General features: G+C 31.4%; 1 protein-coding gene across 7 annotated transcripts; it reads left to right on the top strand.

Annotated features, from left to right (window-relative positions):
* The first annotated feature begins 1,390 nt into the window (after window positions 1–1,390).
* On the top strand, window positions 1,391–23,495 carry LOC109804766 (ubiquitin C-terminal hydrolase 12). Of its 7 annotated transcripts, none has more exons than XM_083059928.1 (32): window positions 1,391–1,551; window positions 1,757–1,814; window positions 1,958–2,093; window positions 2,212–2,369; window positions 4,647–4,912; window positions 4,984–5,202; window positions 5,312–5,420; window positions 5,503–5,618; window positions 7,304–7,402; window positions 8,929–9,038; window positions 10,771–10,845; window positions 11,291–11,369; window positions 11,483–11,629; window positions 11,716–11,796; window positions 11,887–12,006; window positions 13,223–13,345; window positions 13,451–13,528; window positions 13,660–13,748; window positions 13,820–13,928; window positions 14,021–14,089; window positions 14,250–14,360; window positions 16,151–16,206; window positions 16,435–16,612; window positions 16,753–16,854; window positions 16,943–17,014; window positions 18,407–18,472; window positions 19,381–19,446; window positions 19,951–20,037; window positions 20,222–20,341; window positions 20,520–20,594; window positions 20,729–20,815; window positions 22,998–23,495. In XM_083059928.1, exons 1-32 carry the CDS (start codon window positions 1,531–1,533, stop codon window positions 23,076–23,078), a joined length of 3,363 nt encoding a protein of 1,120 aa, XP_082916054.1. In that variant the 5' UTR covers window positions 1,391–1,530; the 3' UTR covers window positions 23,079–23,495. The 7 variants fall into 7 exon arrangements, 6 of the variants coding, with proteins under 6 accessions (XP_082916054.1, XP_020222199.2, XP_020222198.2 ...); XM_020366610.3 differs by having other exon boundaries at window positions 1,949–2,093; window positions 20,225–20,341; window positions 23,037–23,495; XM_020366609.3 differs by having other exon boundaries at window positions 1,949–2,093; window positions 20,225–20,341.
* The last annotated feature ends 3,044 nt before the right edge of the window (window positions 23,496–26,539 follow it).

The raw sequence follows: 26,539 nt of genomic DNA, 5'->3' as shown, positions 1-26,539 counted from the left end.
AATCTTGAGCCCATTGTTAGATCAAAGGAGTCATGGGCCTAAATTGAGAGTATATTCCAGGAAGAAAAAGGGTGACACGTGTATGAAGAGGAGATAGAAATTAGTAATGGGAAGAGGGGGTGAGATTTTTCAGAACTGAAATACCCATTTTTTTCTTCTTCTTATAATTTTTTTTTCAAGTCTTCTTATAATTGTGTTATTGTAAGTGCAAAGTATATTGACTACGTGGATTACTAATTTCTAGAAGATTTTTATTTTTACTTTTTAGGACTTAGAGCATTTGCAACGGGAGTTGCTTATAAGCAATTATTTGTGCCACATCACTACCACATCTCTGCTTCATTTTATGAGTTGCTTAAATTTTAGAGTTTAGGATTTAGGGTTCGTGATGGTTAAACCCAACTCATAAAGTGAGTCATAGCTGATTTGTTCGTGATGTGGCACATGGGTTGCTTACATTAGAGATGTTCTTAGGAGTATAATTTTTTTCTTAGAATTTGGGAGATTAAAACATATTTTTAGAAAGTATTTTTTAAGGAAAAAAATATTTTTCAGAAAATGGTTTTTTGTGAATAAATAAAGAGAAAAATATGGGAGGTGTATTACTAATTGTATATATAATAAAGGTGTTGTGTATAACCATCAAAACTATATATTATTTATGTTTTTATTTGAATAATTCAACTTATAGCAATTATTTATATTTTTATATAAAATTTAATTAATATTATTTTATATATTAATTATTTTTATTAAAATAATAATTAAAGTGTGTTATTTTAATTTATTAAAATATATTTATTAACTCTTTAAAATATTTTAATTTATTAAAAGAAAAATAAATATTAATTAAGAGAATAAAATAATATAAAATACTCGTTAGAAGATGAGGATATATAAATATTAATTAAAAATAATAAGTAGTACAATATAATTTTTAAAAATATATAAATATGAGAAATTTATAATTGTCAACTAAATTAATTATTTTTCTTAAAATTTTTGAATTAGGTAATTGAATATTATATATAAAAACAAACAATTTATTTTGTAATATAATATTATTTTTAATTATTGATTATTGATATTTTAAAAAATATTAAAATTTAATTAAAAACTAAATATAAAAGGTAATTATAAAATAAAAATATAAAAAAGTATCTAAAATTAAGTCTAAAATTAAAAATAAATTGTAATAAACTTATTATTATTATTTTATATTTTTGTAATTTAAACATTCATAACATATGCAAATCGAATTAAGAGATAAAAAAAATAATATTTTAAAAAATAAATGATGAAATAATAAGGTATAATTTTTAAAAGAATGAGTTTAAGAAAATATTTAAAATTCGAATAATTATCCTTTAAGAAGACTTGACCAACGCAACGAAAGTAACAAGTGACCGTCTCTGGCCCTTTTCTCTCTCTATTTATAACTGTTTCGTGACTCTCTGTTTCACTCGTCATTCCTTCGAGCTTTACACTGTCAAGAGTCTCTGTTTCTTCGATAGCAACCACCACTCTCCAATGCCTCCTCTTCCGTTAGATGTGATTACTCTTCTTTTGCTTTTTCTTCTGTCTCCCAAATTCACACTCGATCATGCATTTCCCTGCTTTTCAGTTTCTTGTTTCGTTTCTTTCTGATTCTTGCTTCATTTCTATCTGATTCTTGTTTATCTCGTTACTCGCTAGGGTTTTTCCTTGGTTCTTGTTATCGTTCTTCTTTGATTCTTGTTTTGTTTGTGTGGTGCAGCAACCGGTGGACATGGATATTACCGTTCCCCGCTCTGGTGACCTTGTGACGACGGAAGGTAGAAATTAAAGTGATTTTGTTGTTAATGGTGATCAGTGAGTGTGCGTGGAGTGATGGAATGAAACAAATGTCTTTGTTTTAATTGATTTTATTTTTTATTTTTAATTTTACTAATGTGAATTCTGGTAATAGCCCAAGCAGAAAACTTGACTCTGGTGAGTGGGGGGCCAATAAAGGATGAGCTGTCATCTTGGAGGTTCACATGGGCCATTGAGAATTTTTCAAGGCTTGCAAAGAAAGTATATTCTGATGATTTCTATGTTGGAGGATTCCAATGGTGTGTGAATTTCTGTCCAGATTCTTTAGTTGCTAATGCTAGTTACTTATGTATAAGGATGAAACATTTTTGCACATTTTGAATGGTGTTCCTGATTGATATTATTTGCAATGAACAGGCGGATACTTATATTTCCAAAGGGGAATAATGTTGATCATTTGTCAATGTATCTAGATGTTGCTGATTCAACGATGTTGCCTCCTGGATGGAGTAGATTTGCCCAATTTAGCTTGACTGTTGTTAATCAAATTCATAATCAATACTCAATCAGAAAAGGTAATTTCTATGTGACAAGTGTCTCATCCAAATATATAAATGGCTTGTCATGTGGATTCAGAAATTGAGGAATTGAATTTGCCTCATTTTGGTGGAGATTTGGTGTTTCGTAACCCTGAGTGAGAATGCTGTGATATATTTCTTTTAAACAATACATTTACAACATACTGAATTTTAATGGAGACAGAATCCCTGAACACAATTTCTGTTTTGTATGTATGCATGTAGGCAACAAAATATAGTTTGTAGATGCTTTAGCATTGTTTCGTTTATTTTTTTCTGCTCTTAAAATAGCTCTATATTTTCGTTTTTAATCGATATTCTATACATGTTATAAGATCAAATAATAGATCAGAGATTTAAATTCTGATAGGATATAAATTGAGTTTTCTCTGCTCAAGAGTTTGAATGATAGCCCATGATTTATTACAAACTACATTCTGTACTTGTGCATTTCATGTGTATGTATATTCAGTTCTTATGATATTAATCATTTAAATTTTATTAGTTACAATGTTAATTAGGTTGATATTATTCAAATTATTATATATTTTAAAAATACAGCATTATAATTTATTTAGACAAAAGACTAAACTTCTTATTTAATCCCCTAGGCATTTTCTTAACTTTCAAATTTCCCTTAAAAATTTTATGATATCAAACAAGTCTTTTAAAAAGTTAAAAGGATCATTTTTGTGTCTTTTAATATTTGTGGGACTTGCTTGATATGACTAAAAAATTAGAAAAACAAATTAGTTTCAAGTGAATCCTTGGAGGATCAAACTAACAATTTAGTCTAAAATAAAGTTTAATTGTTAAAGTTTAGGTTATAACTTTTCCTTCATATTTTCTTCTCCTATAAGTGCATATGGACACTTCAAATAACATTTTATCAAAAGTAAAATTTAATAATTCCATAGTTGAATTTAAACTTCTCATGAAGTATATCAAGTTCAGAAAATTTTACCCAATAAAAAGATTAATTGATACTTCACCATCTCACATTGTTAATATATTATTAAGAATATGAGAAAATAGTTACTTTTTAATTATATATATCTATAAATATCTAAATCATATAAAATTACATATGCACATTCCTTAAGGTAATATCACATATTTCAATGGTTTGATAGATAAAATTTATGTTTGTAAAAAGTTATTGGAGGTGTCATTTTATTAAATTTGACACCTGACATCATTTGATCATATATATCATATATCTGTATAGGTGTGTGTGTGTGTGTGAAATAACTCGTATAAGATGCATAAGTCATTTCTCTCTTAAGTTGCATAGGTAGTTTGCAAATATGGGCAGCGGTCCTTTCTTTGGGAATACTTTATTTGAAGTTCTTGGTGAATACTGGTGTCTGTTCTAACTATAGAGCAGATTGTTTTGTTCTTTTCATAGAATTCAATTTCTTTTGCTATATATTTTGTAGCCATCTAGATTTTTTCATGTTCTCTGGCATGCTTAATTGGAGCAAAATTTGTGCATTTTCAAGTCTTTTCCTCTTAGATATATGCATATGAAAAATATTAGAATGTGGTGCCTTTAAGTGTTAGAACAATGAAGATCCATGTGAATATCAGAATCTAAAAGTTTAATTGGACACTTAAAAATTTTGGTGTCACCTTACCTATCTCTAGTGCTTGTGAATTTTTGTCCTAGGAATAGGATGTTATATAATTGACTTGAGTGGATAATTATTGTTTTTTTGGAATATAAATATTGCACTTGATAGTCAAAGATTCCCACATCTGCTAGGCACATGGACGCCAATGTATTTCTTGTAATGACCTAGGCAATCCTCCCTTGTAAAGTTACCTTTTGGGATGTTTTTGGTTTATTTTCAATTTTACTCTGGCATTAGATCCTATCCAGCCTTGTCAGGTCACATTTACAAATTTCCAATCTTGCAAACTTCAGCCTTGAGAGTCAAGTTAGGTTGAGGTTTGTGTGTTAAGATCCCACATCGGTTAGGCATATATGGCTACAATGGTCTTTTTAATGACTTGGGCAATTCTCTTCCCTTGAGGCAAGCTTTCAGGGTTGAGATGAACCCAATCTGTTCTCAATTATAATATTTTTTCCCATTAGTCATTGGTGTTCTGCTTTATTGTAGTTTAGTTGTCTGATGGCAGGTTGAATGATTGGTTTTTTGTTTTTTTCTCTAAAACCTTTTTATTTTAAGGATATCTTATCCTCATTTGTGTTGTATTTCTTCTCTTTTCTTCAATTATTGGAAAAGAATTAATTGATTTTTCATATTGCAGAATCACAGCATCAGTTCAATGCTCGTGAGAGTGATTGGGGTTTCACTAATTTCATGCCTCTTGCTGACTTATATGATCCTGCTAGAGGTTTTCGGGTGAATGATAGATGTATAATAGAGGCTGATGTTGCAGTACGTAAGCCTCTTGATTACTGGTCACATGACTCAAAAAAGGAAACGGGTTGTGTTGGATTGAAAAACCAAGGAGCTACTTGTTACATGAATTCTCTTCTTCAGACACTCTATCACATTCCTTATTTTAGAAAGGTTAGCCAATTTTTAATGTTCAAGCCTTTGTTTCTATGAGAGGAAGCACCTTATGTGCACTATTGTTACAGGCTGTGTACCATATGCCTACGACTGAGAATGACATGCCATCAGGGAGCATTCCTTTGGCATTGCAAAGTTTATTCTACAAGCTACAACATAGTGACACTAGTGTATCTACGAAAGAGTTAACCAAGTCTTTTGGATGGGATACATATGATTCATTCTTGCAGCATGATGTCCAAGAACTTAATAGAGTTCTCTGTGAAAAGTTAGAAGATAAAATGAAGGTACATTGTTTTATATGTAAACTGCCTACAGTGATGTTTTTGTGACATTTTTTAGATAACATTTGTCTTGTCTAGGAGAGTTTTGTATATAGATTTTCTTTTGCATCAGGGTACTGTGGTGGAAGGCACCATACAGCAGTTGTTTGAAGGTCACCATATGAACTATATTGAATGCATCAATGTTGACTATAAATCAACAAGAAAAGAATCATTTTATGGTAAGTAATTTGGAATTCTGTTGTCTATTGCATCAATGCATAGATTCATGGAACTTATGAAATTTTAAATATTTGGTTACAGATCTTCAACTTGATGTCAAAGGATGTCAGAGTGTGTATGATTCTTTTGACAAATATGTTGAAGTGGAACATCTTGAGCATGATAACAAGTATCATGCTGAGAAGTATGGTTTACAGGTAAAATCTGAATCTAAGGGATTATGATTTTGGTTGTCAAACTGAACTTCTTAGTTCTTACCTTGCTTTTGTTTATACTAATTGATAGTTGAAACCTCTTTTATGTATTAGTCTTCCTCCATTTGTTTTTACTACCCCCTCATTTTCATCAGTTTTTGCTTGAATTATCGTTGTTTGTTAGTCTTATCTTTTAATTTGTAAGTAGATAAAGGAAATGAAATGAATAACCCTTGTAATATTGTTGTTATAAATACTTTTGTTTAGTAAAACTTTCTGCTTTTGATTTCTTATGAAATAAAAATTTATATTCTTGTTAATATTAACCCTTAGAGGGGGGGGGGGGATAGGGAACTAACTAAACTTGTAGCAAAACTGAATAAATAAATGTCAAAGGATTTACCTTAGTTGGAGGATAGTTACTACAATTAGTTTAGGGCAGTGGGGAATGATGATTTATATAAATAGACTGGTGAATCCAGAGAGGGGACAGCTTGTAATTTTTGGGTATACAGAGAGGACAGTACCAAGTCTCTGGAATATGTGGGTCTACATGTAATTCAGTATCCTAAATCCTCATCCTTGTTAGAGTATCATCTTGATACTGGAAATTGGGGTCCATTCATTATAAACCCTATACTTTCTAGTTAATTATTGAATCATGTGATAAATAATACCATTTACATAGCATTCTGGGTGACTTAGTTTTACAACAAGGCTCTGTAAAGTGCATCCAACAAGTGGAAGATATTCAAAGACTAATGAAGAATCAAGTCAGTCAACCTCTTAGGCAGCCCTTGATATTTGATTGTTTGGTATATTAGTGTGTTTCATTTGGCATCAAGACAAACAGAATTAGTATCGAACTAGTGTTTTATACGATAATGTATTTTCTTAATACTTGTACTTTTAAGAAAGCTAAAAAAATAAAGTATTCAAAGGATAATGATACTTTTCAATTTATTAGTTGTTTGTTTTTATAATTCACAATCAAATAAAAATGTCATGTAAATAGTGTCATATAAGAAGAAATTCAAACTTTTTAGTGTTAATAAATTTTTTTGATCAATATATTTTAATAAATAAAAAAATGGTACATAACGTTAGATAAGGATAAGGTTGAATTTTTGTACAGATAAGCAACTTACTAATTAATTAAAGTAGAACAAAAAAGCCATGTGATAAGGGGAGTGAGAGAGAACTTTTCTACTCGATGATTGTGAGTGAAAGTCGCACTCAGATGAGAGTTATATATATTATAATGAATTAATTTAGAGTGAGGAAGGTGAGTCTTGCTCTTGAAGTTGTTGAATATTATAATTTACAGACTTGATTGTAGTGTTTTCATTAACTTTGTACTTGAGTCATGCTGTCTCATCGTATATCGTAGATTGTAACATTTAAAGCTATACAGTCGTGTCTCCAATTGTGTACTTATATATGCTGCATACCTTGTACTGGTATGGCTACCATGATGGAACATCTATCCATAATCCATCCTCATGGGTTTTAGTAGTGGAACAACCTTGCCTTATGCTCTGTACATCTAAGCCTCCCTAGATGGCATGATGATGCAAACCATGAGTATTGGGCTTCTTCTCTGTCCCCCAATCCCCTCCTTTTTAAACAATTTTACTTAGATTTTTAATTTTAGTCATTCTCCTTCATTATTATGATTAATCTTTCAGGAGGCTAGGAAGGGTGTCTTGTTCATTGATTTTCCACCTGTTCTTCAGCTTCAGCTAAAACGGTTTGAATATGATTTTATGCGAGACACTATGGTAAAGGTCAGTATTATATTCAAGAATTGGAATGAATTCTTCCCTTTTATCGATATATATGTATGTTTCAATGTAATTTTAACTTGTCATATATATATGTATATATATATATATATTTAATTCAGATAGGAAAAACAGCCTGTTAGCTAATTCAGGTTGGAAAAACTTAGGTTTTGGTTCCTCCTGCTATGCTAGGTGTCATCCATGTCTTACCCTTTTTGTTATTGGTACAGATAATACCATTATACAGTTAATTTTTTTTATTATATCCAAATTTATGGTAATGAAAGCATAATGATAACTTGATAAACTTTATGCTTTTGGAATTTTTTCTATTATTTACAACATAATAGCTTCTTTTTTTTTTTTTTTTAGAATTCAACCTGTGTATTTCTACAAGTGTTTCAACATAAAGATTTTAGCTATATTATGGAGGTTGCACTATATTTTGCTAGTAGCATTAAACTGAGAGAATCATGGTATTCTTTCTTTGGCTACCATAACCTGTGTATTTATTGAATGATACTTATGCTATATTGAAGGGTTGATGGTTTAGGAGGAGACCCTGATGGATGAGGAGGTTTTGAGGCCTATTTGTAATTTTAGAAAAAAGGAAATGAAATCCTAGCCTCAATCATCTCATTATGGTATTATCTTTAACAAGTGTTAGATATAATGAAAGATTGAAGAGTGATGTTATGATGTGATTATTTAGTATCCATATCTAGGAAGAAGGGGCCAATTCAAAATCTAACAATGGGGTGGTATAGTAGTGTTTTACTGTGTTACATATATATATGTGTGTGTGTATCCTCTCTTTCAATCATCTAAATAAGCAAAAATGAAAAATTCTTCACTTTTTCCCCTATTTCTACCTTTCCATCCAAACAATATACTTCAATGATGTCCTACAACAGTAGAAAAACGAGATGTGAATCATCTGGCTTGGAGCCTTTTATCTATTCACATTCCAAAGACTCTCTTCATTTCTTCTTCAAAGGGTCTCTCAGGAATGATACCTTTTCCCAAAGTGTGATTCCCACTCCTTAACCATATCTTTCCTATTCCTCGTTCTTGCCATTTTATGAAAAAGCCTAAAATTTACATGTCCTTCCTTACCCCATCTGTGCTATTTTGGTGGTTTGGACAAGGATGATAGGATAGAATAAGCCATCATATCCTATTCAATAAACTGCTTGGTGAGCTAATAAGTTAGGATAAACTTATTGTGTCAGTTTATGCCATCTTGCCCATTAGTTTATAAATTGTCAGGTAGGGGGAGCTGGGTTAGGCAAGAGGATGCAATAACCTTTTTTGTTACCATCTTCATCAACAAAATTCTTTTGAGTTACTTGAAATGAGTTATGTAATTTTTTCTTAGATGTTTATGTTCATTTATATAAATTGTTAATTTTGGCCCTTCTATACCATGTATGGTGATCCCCTGTCCCTGGGTTTTACTTTTGTATTTATAAAATTTCTTTTTACTCTATTGCACCTGTAAGAATGACCATCAAATTGGTTTTCAACAGATCAATGACTACTATGAGTTCCCCCTGCAACTAGATCTTGATAGGGACAATGGCAAGTATTTGTCTCCTGAAGCAGATAGAAGTGTTCGCAACCTTTATACACTTCATAGGTATTGGTATTTTCACACCTTTTATTTTAATTGGCTGAAGTTCTGTTCAATGAAATATTCATGTGCTTCAATGTCAACTTTTTTTTCTTCTAGTTAATGGTTGTTTTGGAATTGCTTGATATGCTGCACTGTGAAACTAAGGCAGTAAGCCTATGCATGTCTGATTGGGTAGAAAATAGCAAGGTGGAAAATTTGGAATGAAAATGACTTCAATTTGCTTGATGTGGCAAGCTTGAAAGTAATGTGCAATTATTTTACATATTCTAATTTTGACACTCTTATAGCATGAAAGTGAGAATCAAAATCATTATTGGTGCATATGGAAGAGCTTATTTATATCTTATTTGGGCTCAGCTGATGACATAAATACCTGTGTAAGTGTTTGAGAGAGCTTATAAAAATAACTTTTGATATGTCCCTAAGCTATTTGAAGCTTATTTTAGTAAGCTGTTTAATATAACTTATGAAAACAATTTAACTTGATTTCCTCTTCAATTATAAGAACAACTTATATATAAGTGTAGCGCTTAAACTATTACCGAAACACAACTACATCATTTTCAATGCTCGTATTTGCCACCTAGTCATACAAGCATTGCTTAAATCAAGTGATTAGGAAATAGCCATATTGCAGAATTTTTTTTTAGGTTTGAAAATACTGTAGCTGCTGAACTCCTAACAGTCTGCATGTAGCATCAATTCCAGTTAAATCATAGAGTAGGTTAGGAAATTTGAACTAAAAGACACAGAACTCCTTCTGTATTGCTTTGATGTGTGCATAAGAGTAGCATGTACTGTAGCTATACAGTTTCTATTTATACAAGAAATGACTTGGGTCTTTTGATGATGGCTTTGTGCCATTAATGTAGAATACTATATATTTGTAGTTGGTATAGCTTTTCTGTATTGCTTTGATGTTGTAATTGTATTATATAAATTGGTTGGTGTTTGTGGAGTCCGCAATTTAATCAATTAAGTGATGATTGATCTCAATAGAATTTCCTTAAAGCAATGAATTCAAGCAAAATGGCCAAATTTTGAGACAGGAAGCTGCATAGAGTTTAAAAATTGAACTTGTGTCATACAATAGTAGGCCATGTGAACCCAAGCCACTTAAAGACTAACAAGCTTGTACTGTTACCATCTTATGCATGTTAAATTTTAGGCTATTCAATTTTATTCCTCTGCTTGCATTTGCAGTAAATTAAGCTTTAAGTGATTAGGTTTGAGGTTGTTAACAGCTGGCTATATAGGGATGGATGTATTTCTCTAATGCTTTAAGATTTGTGAGAGAGCAGTGTACCGTTTCATGTTAAGATAGTCACGCACTGGTTATAAGTTATTTGTCTATCTCACGAAGATCAAATTGGCTTGTAGTTGTCAAAATGTGGTGCAGTATTTTATGACAATAATTTGCTTTTTCTAACACACATGGTCCTTCTACGGGGTTTATTCCAAATACTATGGCTTCCGTTAATATATTGTCATTTTATTTTGTATGTTTGCTTGTTTTTGTTTTGGATGACTCCTTGTCCTCTAAATTCTTTGTAATTTTTTTTATTCATCTCAATAAATTATTTGTTTTATAATGAAAATTGATGAGAAAAGTAATTAAGGAATTAGAATTTGGATAGATGGAAATTCCTGTATCTTTTATAAAATTTGATTTTGCCTTTGATTTATAATTTATAATATACTTATGGATCTTGTCTGCATCATTATTTGTTTTCAGTGTTTTGGTTCACAGTGGTGGGGTTCATGGTGGACACTATTATGCTTATATCAGGCCAACTCTATCAAATCAGTGGTAAGTTGTTGAGGCCAGTTTGGTTCGTGTAAATGTTTTATTTTAATTTTAATTTTTTTTTTTTACAAAGAATCACAAAAGTGGCATGGCACCTTCTCACTTTATTTTTTGGTTTGAGTATTTGAGGCTTTGTTAGAGCGAGCAAGAGGAAGCTGTGTTTCCAAATATTTTGTGTGTTTTTAGACCTTTTGGATGATTGTTTGGTTAACACAAAAAAAAAATGATTTGTTGGGTGTCCTTAAGAAGTACTAACATTTTGGTGTTTTCCTTTTGTCTATTGTTTATTAGTCTTGCTTTTTACTATGTTCATTCTTTGATGTTAAAAAATGTCTATCATAAGAGGTATTGCTAGCATGATAGTTATACCATTTTTTTCTGAGCTAAATGGTTGCTATATATCTTACTGATTCTTATTTAAGAGCACAACATAACCTGCTTCTTTCAGGTTTAGATTTGATGATGAACGAGTAACAAAAGAAGATGCAAAGAGAGCCTCAGAAGAACAGTATGGTGGTGAGGAAGAGGTAACACTCTGTTAGTATTGCCGTAGGCCCTTTTCCATCTATTGTTGGATACTGTTTTAGTGAATTTTCTTGTTCATGTCATCATCACATTTTTTTTTTCTTCTTTTCTATAGTTACCTAATACCAATCCTGGGTTCAACAACTCTCCCTTCAAATTTACAAAGTACTCAAATGCATATATGCTTGTTTATATACGTGACAGTGACAAGGATATGATAATGTGTAATGTGGATGAGAAGGATATTGCCCAACACCTTAGGGTAAGACTTTTGACTCATTGATATATTATTTTTGTTATATTTATGATTACGATGTAAAAATGTCTCACTTTCAAATTACATTTTAGGTTAGATTAGATAAAGAACTAGAAGAGAAAGAGAAAAAGAGGAAGGAAAAGGCAGAAGCTCACTTGTACACCATCATAAAGGTTACAACTCTTTCCCTTCTTTACATGCTTTCTATAGTATTCTTGTCTCTTAAGTGCTGGTTGAATGATAAGTTATTTATTGAAACCCAGATTGCACGCAATGAAGATATGTTTGAACAGATTGGAAAGGATAAATTCTTTGATCTAGTGGATCATGATAAAGTACAAAGTTTTCGCATTCCAAAACAAATGCCATTTATCTTGTTTAAGGTATGAACTGTTATTTTATCATTCTGTTTGTACAAAATAATTCATTTGTGTGGCCATCAATACTCTATCCATTTTATCCCATTCAAACTATTTTCATTTGGAATTTAGTTTCATCTTTCAGTTACATGAATAAATTTTTAAGATATATAATTGTTTAAGTGGAAAATCGCATCAAGTTTTAGTTTGGTTATGATTACTGTTTATTTCATTCAGGAAAAAAATGATTACACACACCTAAGTGATCACAGCTATGTGCCTTTTTTCCCCTTTTGAAGAGCACTTTTTATTTATTAAAAGAAGCAGAATTTGACTTTTTTGATGTATGTCTAAATTTTTAAAAAGTTACTTCTTAAAAATCCTTTTTTATTTAAAAATTTAAACACCCTATATAAAGTTGACCTACGAATATAACTAAACTGTAGCTAACTGAAAGTTAGTTACATGTACAACTGTCAGCGTAAAATGAAAAATAACAACTAGGCATGGTAATACAGAAATAGAATAAAGAGTATAGTAGAAGCAATAAGAGAAAAATACACATGAAATGCATAGTAAAACTCTTATGATCTAGTAGTTATAAAAGTATGAGATTTCTATTTCCTGTTTGACATTTTCTTCTTTTCTCTTGTTGGGGTTATGCAGTAGGTTTTTTTATGCCCTATGAAACTATTTTTTTCATGGATCTGTTTCTTTTTGTCTTGATGAAAGAACAACTCCCTTATCAGTTGTTTTGAGAACTCGTGTGAGAGAGCATGACACAGATGTAATATAAAGTCATTTATGCATCTTAACCTCATCGGTTAACCTTTTGGGTACATGGTTTATGACACCCATTTTACATAAAATGAAATTTCTGGAACAGAGCTCAATTAAATTGCCAAACCAGCAAGAACTGCAGCAAAAATAATCCAGTAAACACCCACTAGATCAAAATCCTTATTGGTCCCAATAAGTTCTGTCTTCCAGCCATCAGTAGCAGTTGAGTGCAAGCAAGGACCCAGTTGAACCAACCACTAATCAATGTCACCCCCAGCAGAGATTATTGAACTAAGATTATTTTTTAGCAATGATTCATTGCTGTGTAAATGTGTTGGAATTCATATTTTAGAGAATGTACTTATCTTTGCTAACCTTTATAATTCTCTTTTATATCTGCTGAAACAAAACTTGATTCTTTAGTTTCATTGTTTATTTCTGACAATGAAGTCTTTATCAGGAAAAATATGCTAAAGAGTTTCATATACCTGTCCCATGCCAACGGTTTTGGTTGTGGGCAAAGCGCCAAAATCACACATACCGGCCAAATAGGCCATTGACACCTCAGGAGGAAACTCGACCGGTGGGTTCTTAAACCAAATTCTGATATCATGTCCTTAAAATCATAAGTTGGTAGACATGAATTCAACATAGAAAACAATTATGATTGTTTTCTTATCATTTGTAGGTTGGAGAGTTGAGGGAGATTTCCAATAAGGCAAGTAATGCAGAACTGAAGTTATTTTTGGAACTTGAAATAAAGCAGGTACTGTTGTTTCATGTAATTTCACCTCAGTTGCTGATATTTTGGTAGTGACTTTTAAAATGTATATGACCTTGTTGAAGTGACTTGTAATTGACAAGGATTTGTTATTTATATGTTGCACAATGAATTAGGGTTTTGGGTTTGTTCCTCCTCCTATGAAGACAAAAGCAGATTTGTTGCTATTCTTTAAGCTTTATGACCCTTCACAAGAAAATCTGCGGTACTTGCTCTTGCTATTACCTTTTAGAGTGGAACTATGTATAATTACACAAATGCCTTTTCTTTTCTCAGGTATGTTGGGAGGCTTTATGTCAAAGCTAGTGGGAAGCCCTTGGATATATATTCAACGCTAAATCAAATGGCGGGATTTGCTGTTGATGAAGAAATTGAACTTTTTGAGGTTAGTTGATCTGCATCACATGTATCTTTATTTTTCATGATTGCACTCTAAAAGAAGAGTAAGAATGCTTTCTTTCTTTTGTTCTCATCCAGGAAATCAAATTTGATCCTCGTGTCATGTGTGAACATGTTAATGAGATGTTATCGTTCCAAATCAATCAGGTATAAATTACTCGTGATTAACTATAGTTTTTTTTAGCTTTCTATGTTGTTGTTTGACATATTTTCTTTTGTAGTTTATTGCAAACAACCATCTGCATCCTAAATTGTATTCTATTGGTTCACCTAATTGATTGCAACTTTTGCTTTTACCCTTGGGAAGCTCGAGGACGGTGATATTATTTGCTATCAGAAAGCCCCCAAAGCTGGAAGTGGCGAGCAATTTCACCATCCTAATGTTCCTTCCTTCTTGGAATATGTGCATAACCGTCAGGTTTGAAATTTTGTATCCTCAATTTTAAATATTTCCTGTTCTAAGCATGTATACAGAAAATAACTGGTACAAATTTGATAAGGATAATGCTGCGGCCTTTATCCATTCATTCAAGTTGAAATCTCCACATTTGCACAAATAGTTTGAAAGTTATCCTCTTGGTCATGTTTTTAATTGAATCTCCATCTGAAAAATAATAGACACATCATTCAAACATTGGCCAGGTATTTGAAAACATTAAGGATTGTAACGAATAGAAAAATTGAAAAAACTAAATGTGCATACCTATATTATGATTCAAGAACCAAATAGAAAATGTTTGAATGGAATGCGAGAAGATATGCAGAGTTTCTTTGTAAAGAGGTCAAAGGCACATAGAATATGACCTGGACTAACTAACACAGTACCACCAGCCTGGCAGTCAGTTAACTTTTACAATCAGATGCTAAACAGTGACAACTGTCCCATTTACTTGTGCACAGATGACCCTAAGAACTGTATTGTAGAAAACTGAAAATTTAGTACAACAGTATACATAGAGAGAGAGTTTGGTGACTCTAACCGTCATGCTAACTCAGCATTTAACCAAGAGTTCTATAACAGCATGTTACATATATACAGAGATTATAGCTACTATATACCCTGATAGCACCCTTCTCAAACTAAGGCTGCTGGTGGAACAATATGTAACCTATGTTTGGCATGTAGCTCAATTAACCGCAAGGCAGACTGTGGCTGAGTGCAGGAATCTGCAATCTGATCAGTGCTGGGGGGACACGGTGAACAGTGAGCCTTGGAAAGGAAGATACTTAGCAAGTGAATCTGCACCCTGGAAAAGTGAAGATCCAACTCAAGATGTTTCATTCAAGGATGAAGAACTGAATTGTGGGAGAGAGAGAGAGATAGCACAAAAGTTGTCACAAAATAGCATTGGAAAACTAGTAGGAACTAGTAGTTCTGCTGCTTTGTGAATCATACTTCTGTACTCTGCTTCAGTGGTGGATGTTAGATAACAAAAAGGTTAAAACAGTGATGATATTTCTCATTTCATTTTCATACAAAACAGAATGTAAGGGGAGCATCTTATAGACGCTACCCCTCTTAATACAGCTGTAGGATAGATTTACTAAAACAAAAAAGAGACAGGTGGCATACAACACAGCTGCAGGAATATTCTGTTTGTTATAGGGTATAGTACATAGTACATAGAACCTTTCAGGTACCTGAGAATCCATTTAATTGTCTTGTCTGCCAATGAGATCCTAAAGGATTGGATACAATGAATTCTTTTTGGATGAGTAAGAGTGAGAGGTATTATAGATCCCTTACTATAGACTGATGCAAATGAGGATCAGATACAGTCAGCGCCAAATTTGCTTACTTAGCTGTCGCTAACCACGGTGTGGAAATGCCCTTGGCATCAATCATGTTGGTGTCAATTAGCAGTATAGTATCATACAAAATTTGCATTGTGTCACTATCATTAGTTAGTGATATTTATTAACTTGGCTTCAAATTGATGTTCAACTTGATGTGTATTTTGAGGATATATCTGGTAATCATTTTGAGCAGTTTGATTTAGTTTGTTGCTTCATGTTTGTCTTGATTGTGTGATCTTTTGTTGGAAATGGTTAGATTAGATGGTTAGTTTATTTGTTTATTTGATTTTGGTAAATTTTTGTTCTTGGAAAATGGTAACAATGTAGCAAAAATTATTTGATTTTTGGAGACTAGTTTTGTGTATAGCCTATTGATTCAATTCCTTTTAAATAACCTTCATTTATTGTCAGGTTGTACGCTTTAGGATTTTGGCGAAACCCAAAGAAGATGAATTCAGTCTTGAGTTGTGAGTTTCTTTTGGTACCTACATTTAATTTTATGTTATGATTAATTTTTTAAATTCATGTGCTTAGTGGAAAAAAATGATGTTCGTGCAAATAAACCTTCATAATTTACCATGAAAGCTCTCAGATAACACCATTTCTCATTGATCAAGATATGTGGACCTGCAAGTATATCTCTTCTTGTAATTAAAATGTATGTGGTAATTCATATATGTTCTATGATCATCTAGGTCAAAGCTTCACAAATATGATGATGTTGTTATGAAGGTTGCTCAACATATTGGTTTGAGTGATCCTTCGAAAATCAGACTCACATCTCATAACTGCTACTCACAACAACCTAAACCACAGCCTATCAAGTACCAAGGAGTTGAACATTTGTCTGACATGCTGATTCACCTCAATCAGGTATTATAATCAAGTCCAAATCTTTCTTAATATGTTCTGTTACATTTTAAAATCCTTGCAATTTGCAAGGATTAATAAATGGCTCTGTTTTACTTGGGCTTCTGATATTGTTAATTTTTTTCTTTTGGTTTTGATTTTAGACTTCTGATATACTGTACTACGAAATATTGGATATCCCTCTGCCAGAATTGCAATGCCTAAAAACACTTAAAATTGCTTTCCATCTTGCTACCAAGGATGAAGTGAGTAGCATCAGTGGTTTTATTTTCTTTTTTCAATATGAATGGGTTATGTTGAGTTTTATACTTCTAACAGAGTTATAATTCCTAGGTGGTGCTTTCTACTATTAGATTACCGAAACAGAGTACAGTGGAAGATGTACTTAATGATATTAAATCAAAGGTAAACCATTTAACTGAAGTTGATACTGTATCCTGTAAGCTATGTTTGAATAACTTGAAGACATTGACTTGCTTGCTAGTATGCCTAATCCAACAATCTGATTTCATAAGTATTTTGTGTTATCTGAGAGTATTTTAAAAGCAGCCAGTCACCGTTTAAAATTTCCTTATTGAAACTAATTGAATTAGAAACTTTTTGTATATTTGAGCATGTGAATAGCTTAGGTGCATACGAAAATTTAGATAAATTTTATATTCAGATACCTTGGATTCCTGTTGGTAATTAGTTAGGTGTTTGTTAGTGAGGTAATTAGTTAGGATAGTTGGGTGAGCTGAACAGGGGTGGATAGAAATCTTGCTACTGAGGACAACCAGGAAAGTGGAAACTTAGAGGGAACAAGAAGTTAGCATTTGTGATCAAGATTGAGAGTAAAGGTTGAGACAGAGAATGTACTCAAGGCAATGGATACTTCTATGTTTGAAAAGGGTCTTTATTTCATAGAGGGAGACCATCTTTTGGGTTCTGGGATGGAAGGGCAAACACATTTTCCATTGTTTGGCTAATATAGTGGAAGTGAAGACTGATAAGAAAATTGCCGTATGTGTTGTACAATGGTGGAACAAAGATGGAAGGAACTTCCAAGAACCATGGAGGTTTGAGTTTCACAAAAGATGCTCAACCCACCATCATCATCACTGAATCCACCATACTCGGTTTCTCCCATGCAGACAGATTGGTTCAGTTTTGGTCCTCAAACATGCTGACGAAGGTTAGAACAGTCAAACTCAGGTAATTATAAAGTGGTTGATGGGAGGATTGTGGAGGAAGCCAATTTATTCAATTGAGATCTAAGGTTCATCAAGAATACTTTATTCGTTCCTTTGGATTCTGAAGTCTGAACCAGTTCTATCATCACCTACCTCCACACTAGATTTATATCATTCTTTTATTTATTTATTTATTTTTATGTATAGTATGGTTCTGATGAAAAATAAAAACATTCAAATTCTTAGTATCTAAATTCAATTATAATATACTGAATTCCTAAGGTAGATATCTTTGATATGCCCTGTATAAGTATAATTGACTCAGCCATAATTCTAATTCTCTTGTGCAATTCCCATTTAAGAAACCAAAATCACCTTGTGACAGAAAGACTGCTTGATAGTGAGAGACAGGGACTGTTTCCTTTATCTAATACAATGTGGTCCTCATCTGTTAGATTTGTTTATACTGTTGTTATTGACTGGATTTAACTATCCTCTTGTCTATTTGAAGCAAACATTTGTTTATTTTTCCCTCATTGTATTCTTTTGGCAGTATGTGTCAAACACTTGTAGTTTCTGTTACTTGAAATGTATTGGAACTAATATTTTGCATTATGTGAAATAGGTGAATTTATCTCATCCTGATGCGCAACTAAGATTGCTTGAAGTTTTCTATCACAAGATATATAAGGTAGTGAATCATCATCATGCACTTTTTGTTTTTTTAGTTCAAATACTAGTCTTACCAGTAAGCATTTCCTTGAGTTGACTAATTTTATTTGTCCTCATTGTCATGAGGTGAAAAGCTGATTGATCTGCATCAATATCGGCATCATATAAATGCCGTTAGGCAGTATGGCCTCATTATTGACAACCATGTTCAAAATTTTTATTCTATTATTCTCTTAATCACTGGCTTGTTTCATTATCGCTTGGTGGACAGATAAAAAATTAGTGTTTTTTCTGTCTAAGTAGTATCTTTTCTGTTTGAAGAGTTGGAAATAGGGTATGTTAGTGTGCTTTAGATGTTGGGCCAATAGGACCAAACCCATTTATGTAGTTATATGTATTATCCTTGTAGCCCTTTTCATGGAGTGAAATAATATCTTTTTATTTGCTCCTACTTGAGGGGGAGTGTTAGAACTGTAGTAAATTGGATATGTTAGTGTGCTTTAGATATCAGGTGAATAATCCCAAGCCTATTTATGTAGATTATATGTATTATCCTTGTAAGTTGTAACCGTTTTCTTAGAATGAAATAATAACTTTGTTCACCTTCAACATTTTCATTTTGTTCTGAAATTATCATTTTATTTTGCTGATCTTTCTCAACTTTGTCAATGAGAATGAAGTTTGACATATCCATTTGAAAGCAACTGATGTGCAGGGAAAGGAAAATCTATTGGCATATCAATTTATTTTTGTTTTTGGAAGTTATGTCTCTGGTTGTATTATACTGCTTATCAACATGCTATTCTATAACAATGTTTACGACATTTGTTAGGAGTTGCTTCATTTGTCTGATTTACTTATTGTATATCAGCCTGCTTATTGAAATTGGGGAGCTTTAGTCGTAATATTTTGATCTACCTTTTGCAGATTTTCCCTCTAAGTGAAACGATTGAGAATATTAATGATCACTATTGGACACTAAGAGCAGAGGAGGTGATTTTGTTTTTTAGCTTTGTTATATGTATTGTTTAGTTAGTTTTCAAATACAACATCTTGATCAGACAGATACTATTTTTCATGCGAGACATTACTTGGCCTGGGTTGGTGGAGAATAATATTTTGAAGACTAAAAATTTGGGGCTGTGGTTCCTTGTGAGATGTGGATTTTTTATATAAGTTTAAGAAAACCAGTACCAAAGATTCTGATTTTTTTCTTTCAATTTTCAATGTAGTTTTAGACATTTTTGAAATGTTTAACCCGTAATCAACATTGTCCATTGAAAAGGTTGATAATTTAGTTATTGTTTGACTCAAGGAGTCAAGGCTAAGATCAAATTTTAGTTTTACTTGGAGATTGTGATTGGTTTGAGAATAATAAAATGAAGTGTAGTTGTCAGTTACTATTCCTAATGTCATTTTGTTATTATGACATGATGTTATAATTTTTATAGTGCATAATTTCTGTTACAAATATAATGCTGTTTTTTACTATTGAAGATTCCTGAAGAAGAGAAAAGTCTTGGTCCTCATGATCGATTGATTCATGTTTATCATTTCATGAAAGATACCACTCAAAATCATGTGGTAAGATCAAATGTCTTGTATTTCTATAATTTTTCAGTGCTTCTTCTATCCAAATATAATTCTTTTTCCTAGTAATTGAATCATATTACTGCTTCCAATTTTTTATTTTTCTGATGCTCACTTTTTTTCTTTCTGTTTTCTTATTTTGTTTGACGGGGGTGGGGTTTGAAACTTGTGGAAATAGCAGCAAATTCACAATTTTGGAGATCCTTTTTTGTTTGCTATACATGAGGGTGAGACATTGTCTGATGTCAAATTACGGATACAGAAAAAGTTACATGTTACTGATCATGAGTTTTCAAAGGTATATATGAATGCGTTAATTCAATTATCTGCTTTTAGATCTTGGTCAACTTTTCACATTATAATCAAACTTCCATGTGAAAGTTGGACCATTTGTTTTGCAGTCCTTCTTTTCTGTGTAGATTTAACAAGGCTTTATTTCACAATTGATATAATTTTTCTTGTCTTTTTTGTTCCAGTGGAATTTTGCATTTGTGTTACATGGTCGTCCTGAATACCTACAAGATTCAGAAATTCTTTGTGCTCGGTTTCAGGTTTGTCAATCTTCTCTCGTGTAATTTTCATGTTGGTTGTGTATGTATAAGTCCGTGGCTGGAATCTGTTTAGGATTATTGTTTGACCTCTACATGATTAAGTTGTTATGACGTTGCACTGTTTGATTGTTTAGAGAAGGGATATATATGGTGCTTGGGAGCAGTATCTTGGACTGGAACACACTGATCATGCTCCGAAAAGGTCATATGTGGTCAACCAGGTAAATATTGGGGGCTGTCTTCCTTTCCCTTGGGGTATTGCCCAACATAGTTGTGTTGGTGGCACTCTGTCTTAAACCCTGAAATGTGGATCTAGCTGGCAGTTATTCAAAATTTAGGGTAGTTTAAAACAACACGTTATATAAAGAAAACAATAGTAGTAATTTCCATGCATGGTTAATTCATATATTCTGTTATATCTAACTTCTATGAAAATATAGCAACATAGAATTAGTTTTGAACCTGTATCCTTATATCTTCTGATGATACTGATAGCAATAAAAATCCGGACTAAATGGATAGGGTTGAATAGTTTTGGATTCTAGGGTTGAATAGTTTTGGTTTCTAGAATCTAGGTTGCATTGTGGGAAATATTTTGTTAACCTGAATCATCTTGATTATTACATATATGGAATTAAATGCATTAATTTCTATATATAATTAATATTTTTATTGTTATATATAAGAAAACCTATCCAGAAACTAAGTATGGAAGAGTCTTGTTCTAAAATGTTTTAAGAGATCTAAAAGATTTTCAGATAATGCAAACTTGATATGGTATAACAAGAAGTTCTGATATATGCAGTGGAGCTCTTGTATGGACTTCGATTTTTTCCAATACACCCCCTTAACGTGCATTATTATTAGGTTTTGATGGGTAGATAAATGGTGAATGACCCATTTTAACGATCTTGGATAGCCGATACTTGAGTTTCTTTTTCCCAGTAATTTATACTCCAATTTTAGAGTTTGGTGGAAATCTATAGGAGGGAAATAAAATATACATGATGAACAACCCTATGCAGGGTACAGTGAAGGCCTTTTCACACTTTGGACAACAAAAGAGTTTTTATTTCACTTGTTGAGGCTTTGGGCCATTAAAATTATATTTCATGGGGCTCGGTCTAGTATGAAAATGCATGCTTACTTTGTATAATAAAAAGGAGTTTATATTTCACCGTTGAGACTTTGGGTAATTATGGGGCAAAGTCTAGTGTGCAAATGCATGAAGGGATAATAGGTTTAATTATTTTTATATGATGTAGTCTAGCATGAAAAGTGTTTTTATATGGGCTCGCCATAAATGTTGCCTTTGAGCTGTTATGATTTAATTGATTGAGAGAGTTGAAAAGTAATTCATAAATGTATTGTTCTGAATTGAGAATAATCGATTACAACAGTCCAGGGCAAGCTATTTATAGTCACAGCAATAACTAACTCCTAATGGACAATTGGACGTCTTTGAATACAGTTCTGTTAGTTACACAGAACAATCTGAAAAATATAATATACAAAAGTATACTGAAGTAGGCTGTTGATATACTCGAATATTAAAAAATTTTCATTTCTCTCTTGAACTCTAACACTAGTCTACCATTTTCATATTAGTATTGGATATACTTGCTGGGAAAATTGAAGAGCCGAATCAGTGCTCATCTTTTGTCGAATCATGGTAAAAGGAGTTAATTCTCAAATTACGTTGTCAAAGGAACTTTGGAATCGTTAGGGTTCAGTAAAATAGAGGCAAGACAAGGTAATGGAATGCAAGATTGGGCAAGGCTATAATCAGCAGTGTTTTGAGGTGAAACTAGGAATCACATTAAATCACAAGTTGCATGGTTTAATTATCTTGAATCCATATTTAAAACATGATGGGGGATATTAATGAGAATGTTACCGAGGATGCAAGTTGAGCGAAGGAAGTTGTGAAATGTTCCTCGAATAATTTATTCTAACATAGTGCCTAACTGAAGGATCATTCGGTCAACTAGCAACCATACTAACAATGCTCTGTAGGCTATAGTAGTGGGTGTTGGTAATGAAATTCTCTACAAACGAAAGATAGAGTTATAAGCTTGTTTGTTTTGAGATTTTTTTTTTCATCTCCTGTTTTTTACAATAAATACAAAAATGTCCCCTTGTGAAACCTTGTTTCTTATTTTCAATGGTTTGTACAAAAGAAAATAGTGAAAACAACAAAAAGACTTTTCATAAATATTTGGAAACATGAAACAGAGTGAAAATAAGGTGGTGGTATTATTGTGGTTTTGGCATCACATTATTATAAGATAAAGCCTTGTTAGTGCAAAATTGTTATTATGGCAATATGTTCGGGTTCTGGTAACTTAATCTAAATGCAATAGCATTTGAATATGAGTCACTGGAAATAATTTTATGTTGCAGGTTTCAGAAGTCTACAATGATTATTTCTCAATTTTGCAGAACCGTTACCCATTTGAGAAGCCTGTAAAAATCTACAACTAGGAAAGATCTGTATCATCTCAATCAGTCGGTATATAGTACCTTATGACAATGACACTTGCAGTTTTATGAAGGTGACAATAGAGGTGTAGTGTAGAGATACTATCAATCTTCCCATGAGGAATGTCTATTCAATTTTGTTGCTTCATAGCTTAGGGTATAGATGTATAGCCTTGATCTGTTTGCTTGTGGATAAAACTCATTCTCTCAATCTTCACTCATGTATTTGTTCTTATGTTTTTAAATAGTTAATAAGATTTTGGGTCGGGTTTTGTATATATATATATTATAGTATACTTAAACTGTCTGCGCCTTCTATTATTGGCTTTTTCATGTGCGTTCCTCAGGGACGTAAGATCGGGATTGTGTATATATTTTTGCTGGTTCTTCAATGTAATTATTAAACTTATATTAGAGGCATATTGGTTTGTATAAAAGAAACAGTAGTTTGCCCTCAGGTTGTTACTGTGTTGAAGCGCCGTTCTAACTGATCTATACCTGTCATTTGTTTTGCCCTTCCCATGACCATGATGCAGGGTAAGAAAGAGGGTCAACTTCAGCACAGTAACCCTGTGGATTGGTCAAATATGTAATAAAATTTTATGGATCTTACACTATTTAACGAGTTTCTCACCTGATTTTGTACCATTCAATAAAAATTAATGTGTTAAAAGCAGTATATTGCTTTCAGACTATTTAAGTTAGCACTGTATCTTCATTTGTAGATATATTTCTTCCCATATATCAATGTCAGGGGTTTACTTGTTTGTTGAGTAATAAATTCTTAGGGGGTGTATTGGATTAGGATTTTAAAGGACTTTTTTAGTTAAAAAAAATCCTGCGGATTTTAAAAGACTTTACAGGCTTTTCATGACTTTTAAGATTTTACAGGACTTTACAAGACTTAAAATCAGGATTTTAATGGATTCTGCAAAACTTTTAAATCAGGATTTTAATGGATTCTGTGGAATTTTGTGGATTTTGTAGAATTTTCGTGGATTTTTTACATTTGATAAGATTTCAAAAAAAAATTCATACATTCAAATTTAAAAAGAGTCAAAGATAAAAATAATAAAAAAATAATAATGTCTAGATAAATAATAATAATAATTCTCCATAATATTCTATCCTCTTAAATAACATTCACTCACGTATTCATAACTATACTAGTCCTCCAAGTATTAGCGTCTTTTCGCTCTTGCTCCTGAGTTTGAATAATAGGCTCAAAAGTATGATCTTTGTTAACCGGTAACATTGAAGATGAAGGTTCATCCACCGCTTCAATTGAAAATTTATCGGAACGACATTCTTTACGTAAAAAAGTTATGTAGTGATGCACATACTAATACAAGTTCTACTTGTGTCTTAAATAAAATTGGAGGTGCTGACTAAAAATTGTGAACCTTGATTTAAAAATACCAAATATTCTCTCGATCACATTCCTTAAAGACGCATGATGAAGATTGAACAATTCTTTCTCATTTTCAGGGTCATTACCCTGACCTGCAAAATCTTGTAGGTGATATCTTATACCTCGAAATGGAGCTAAAAATTGACGTCGATTAGGAAATCCACAATTCACCAAAAAAATATTTACCTAATTACATATGCAATATATATAATATTAGTATAATAAAAATTATAATTATAATTATTATTATTATTTAAAGAATAACAATTTAGATATAGAGAATATATATATATATATATATATATATATATATATATATTATTTTAGTTATATATTTTTAACGATATTTATAAATGTAAATTATTCTAACAAATATTTTAACAATATTTTCTTTTTTAAAAAATAAGTTAATGAAAGCATAAATTCTAAACTCTAAAAAATTAGATATTGCAATGTCTTATGTTAATTTTCTTTTTTTAAAATAAAAAAGTCCTAATTTCACAATATAAAAAAAATTCATAGTAAAAAAAATAAAATAATTGTCGAGTCATAAAAGGAAGAGGGATAAGAGTAACAAACTTAAGGGAAGAAGAGAGATCACAATTTTTCTGCTGAGAGGGTTCTTCTCCCAACTAATAAATTCATCTTATATATATATATATATATATATATATATATTGTAGAGATTATGATATCAATTTCATCTTTCACCTTTTTATTTTCTTAACGTGTGTTATAAAAAAAATTATCACTTAAAAATTGAAATTTCAAGCATTTTTTTTGTGTTATATAAAGGAACAAATTCAACTACATAGAATAAAATAAAGCAAGTCAATTAAAGAGAACGAACAGAAAAATAGAGCAAGTCAATGACACTATCATTTACATATCGGAATTTCACAAAATAGGAGAATGGGATGAGAACAGTATTACAATATTATATATGAGCAATGAACAATAGTGCAATATTATTAGCGGAGAAAAAATGGAGAAGACAAAAACATAGAAAAAAAAAGATGAAAAACTCATTTGAAAATTCTTGAAAAGTCACTTCAAACAATCCTTCAAAATCCGATGGGTTTGGATGAGATTGTTTTATGAATTTGGTATTTATAGATAACACTAGAAAGTCCTTCAAAATCTCTCTCACACAACAATCCTTTAAAATCCTTATATTTTTGAATACCAATAGATTTTAATGGATTCTTTAAAAAATCTTGAAAATCCAGATTAAATACTACTGAATTATTTTTAAGTGACATAAAATCCTGATTGAATACCAATAGACTTTTTTACTCAAAAAAAGTCTTTTAAAATCTTACGAAGTCCTAAACCAATACACCTCCCTTAATCTCGTCAAGAACGAAAACACATGGTAAAAAAACTTCCATTGAAATGATTTTTACATTTTTATAGAAAACGAATCTATGTTTTTTATATTCTAACAAGAAATAATATTTGATTTTTTTATCTTGTATTCTATTTCAATTAATAAATATTTCAAAAAAATAAAATAACAATATTTCTTTTAACAACTCGATAATTAGTATATAATAATATAGAATATAAAATAATATAACATTAAAAAATAGAGATTTTTATATTATATTTTTTATTTTTATAACAAATTTTGTACAATAAGAGACTAAATGTTGAAATTAAAAGCCTCTAAAAAAACAATTAAAACACCCATAAGCAAAGATATTTGAATCTATGGAGGAAGTAAAGAGTGGTCAATATTTAGTTTCCCAAAAGCCATGTGTTTAAGTTGTGTCATGATCTTCCCGTGCTAAAGAATAGTAAGAATAGTGGCCGAAGCATCTCATTCAAATTTAATACTCAAATAATTTTTAAAAAAAATATATATATATAAATTTCTCATTTATTAAAAAGTTGTATTTCAAACATTGATATTAAATTAAGAATTTTATTTTCATTCATCAAATATATTATTTGTGCAAAGTAATTTGATTAATTTTAATTATATATATATATATATATATCTTTAATGACAGAAAAAATAAATTATGAAACTCTAACAATTAATATGAAG

The sequence above is a fragment of the Cajanus cajan genome, chromosome 7, assembly GCF_000230855.2.
Source record: "Cajanus cajan strain Asha chromosome 7, NIPB_CcT2T_4, whole genome shotgun sequence".
NCBI classification, from domain to species: domain Eukaryota; kingdom Viridiplantae; phylum Streptophyta; class Magnoliopsida; order Fabales; family Fabaceae; genus Cajanus; species Cajanus cajan.
This window is presented reverse-complemented; position numbering and strand designations above follow the sequence as displayed.

What these genes read in the sequence shown, in the direction of transcription:
- LOC109804766 (XM_020366608.3), top strand. Translation starts at nt 1,531, where the DNA reads ATGCCTCCTCTTCCGTTAGAT. An exon ending in TATGTTGGAGGATTCCAATG is followed by an intron (nt 2,094 to 2,211) that starts GTGTGTGAATTT and finishes TGCAATGAACAG; the next exon opens with GCGGATACTTATATTTCCAA. An exon ending in CTCAGGAGGAAACTCGACCG is followed by an intron (nt 13,346 to 13,450) that starts GTGGGTTCTTAA and finishes TATCATTTGTAG; the next exon opens with GTTGGAGAGTTGAGGGAGAT.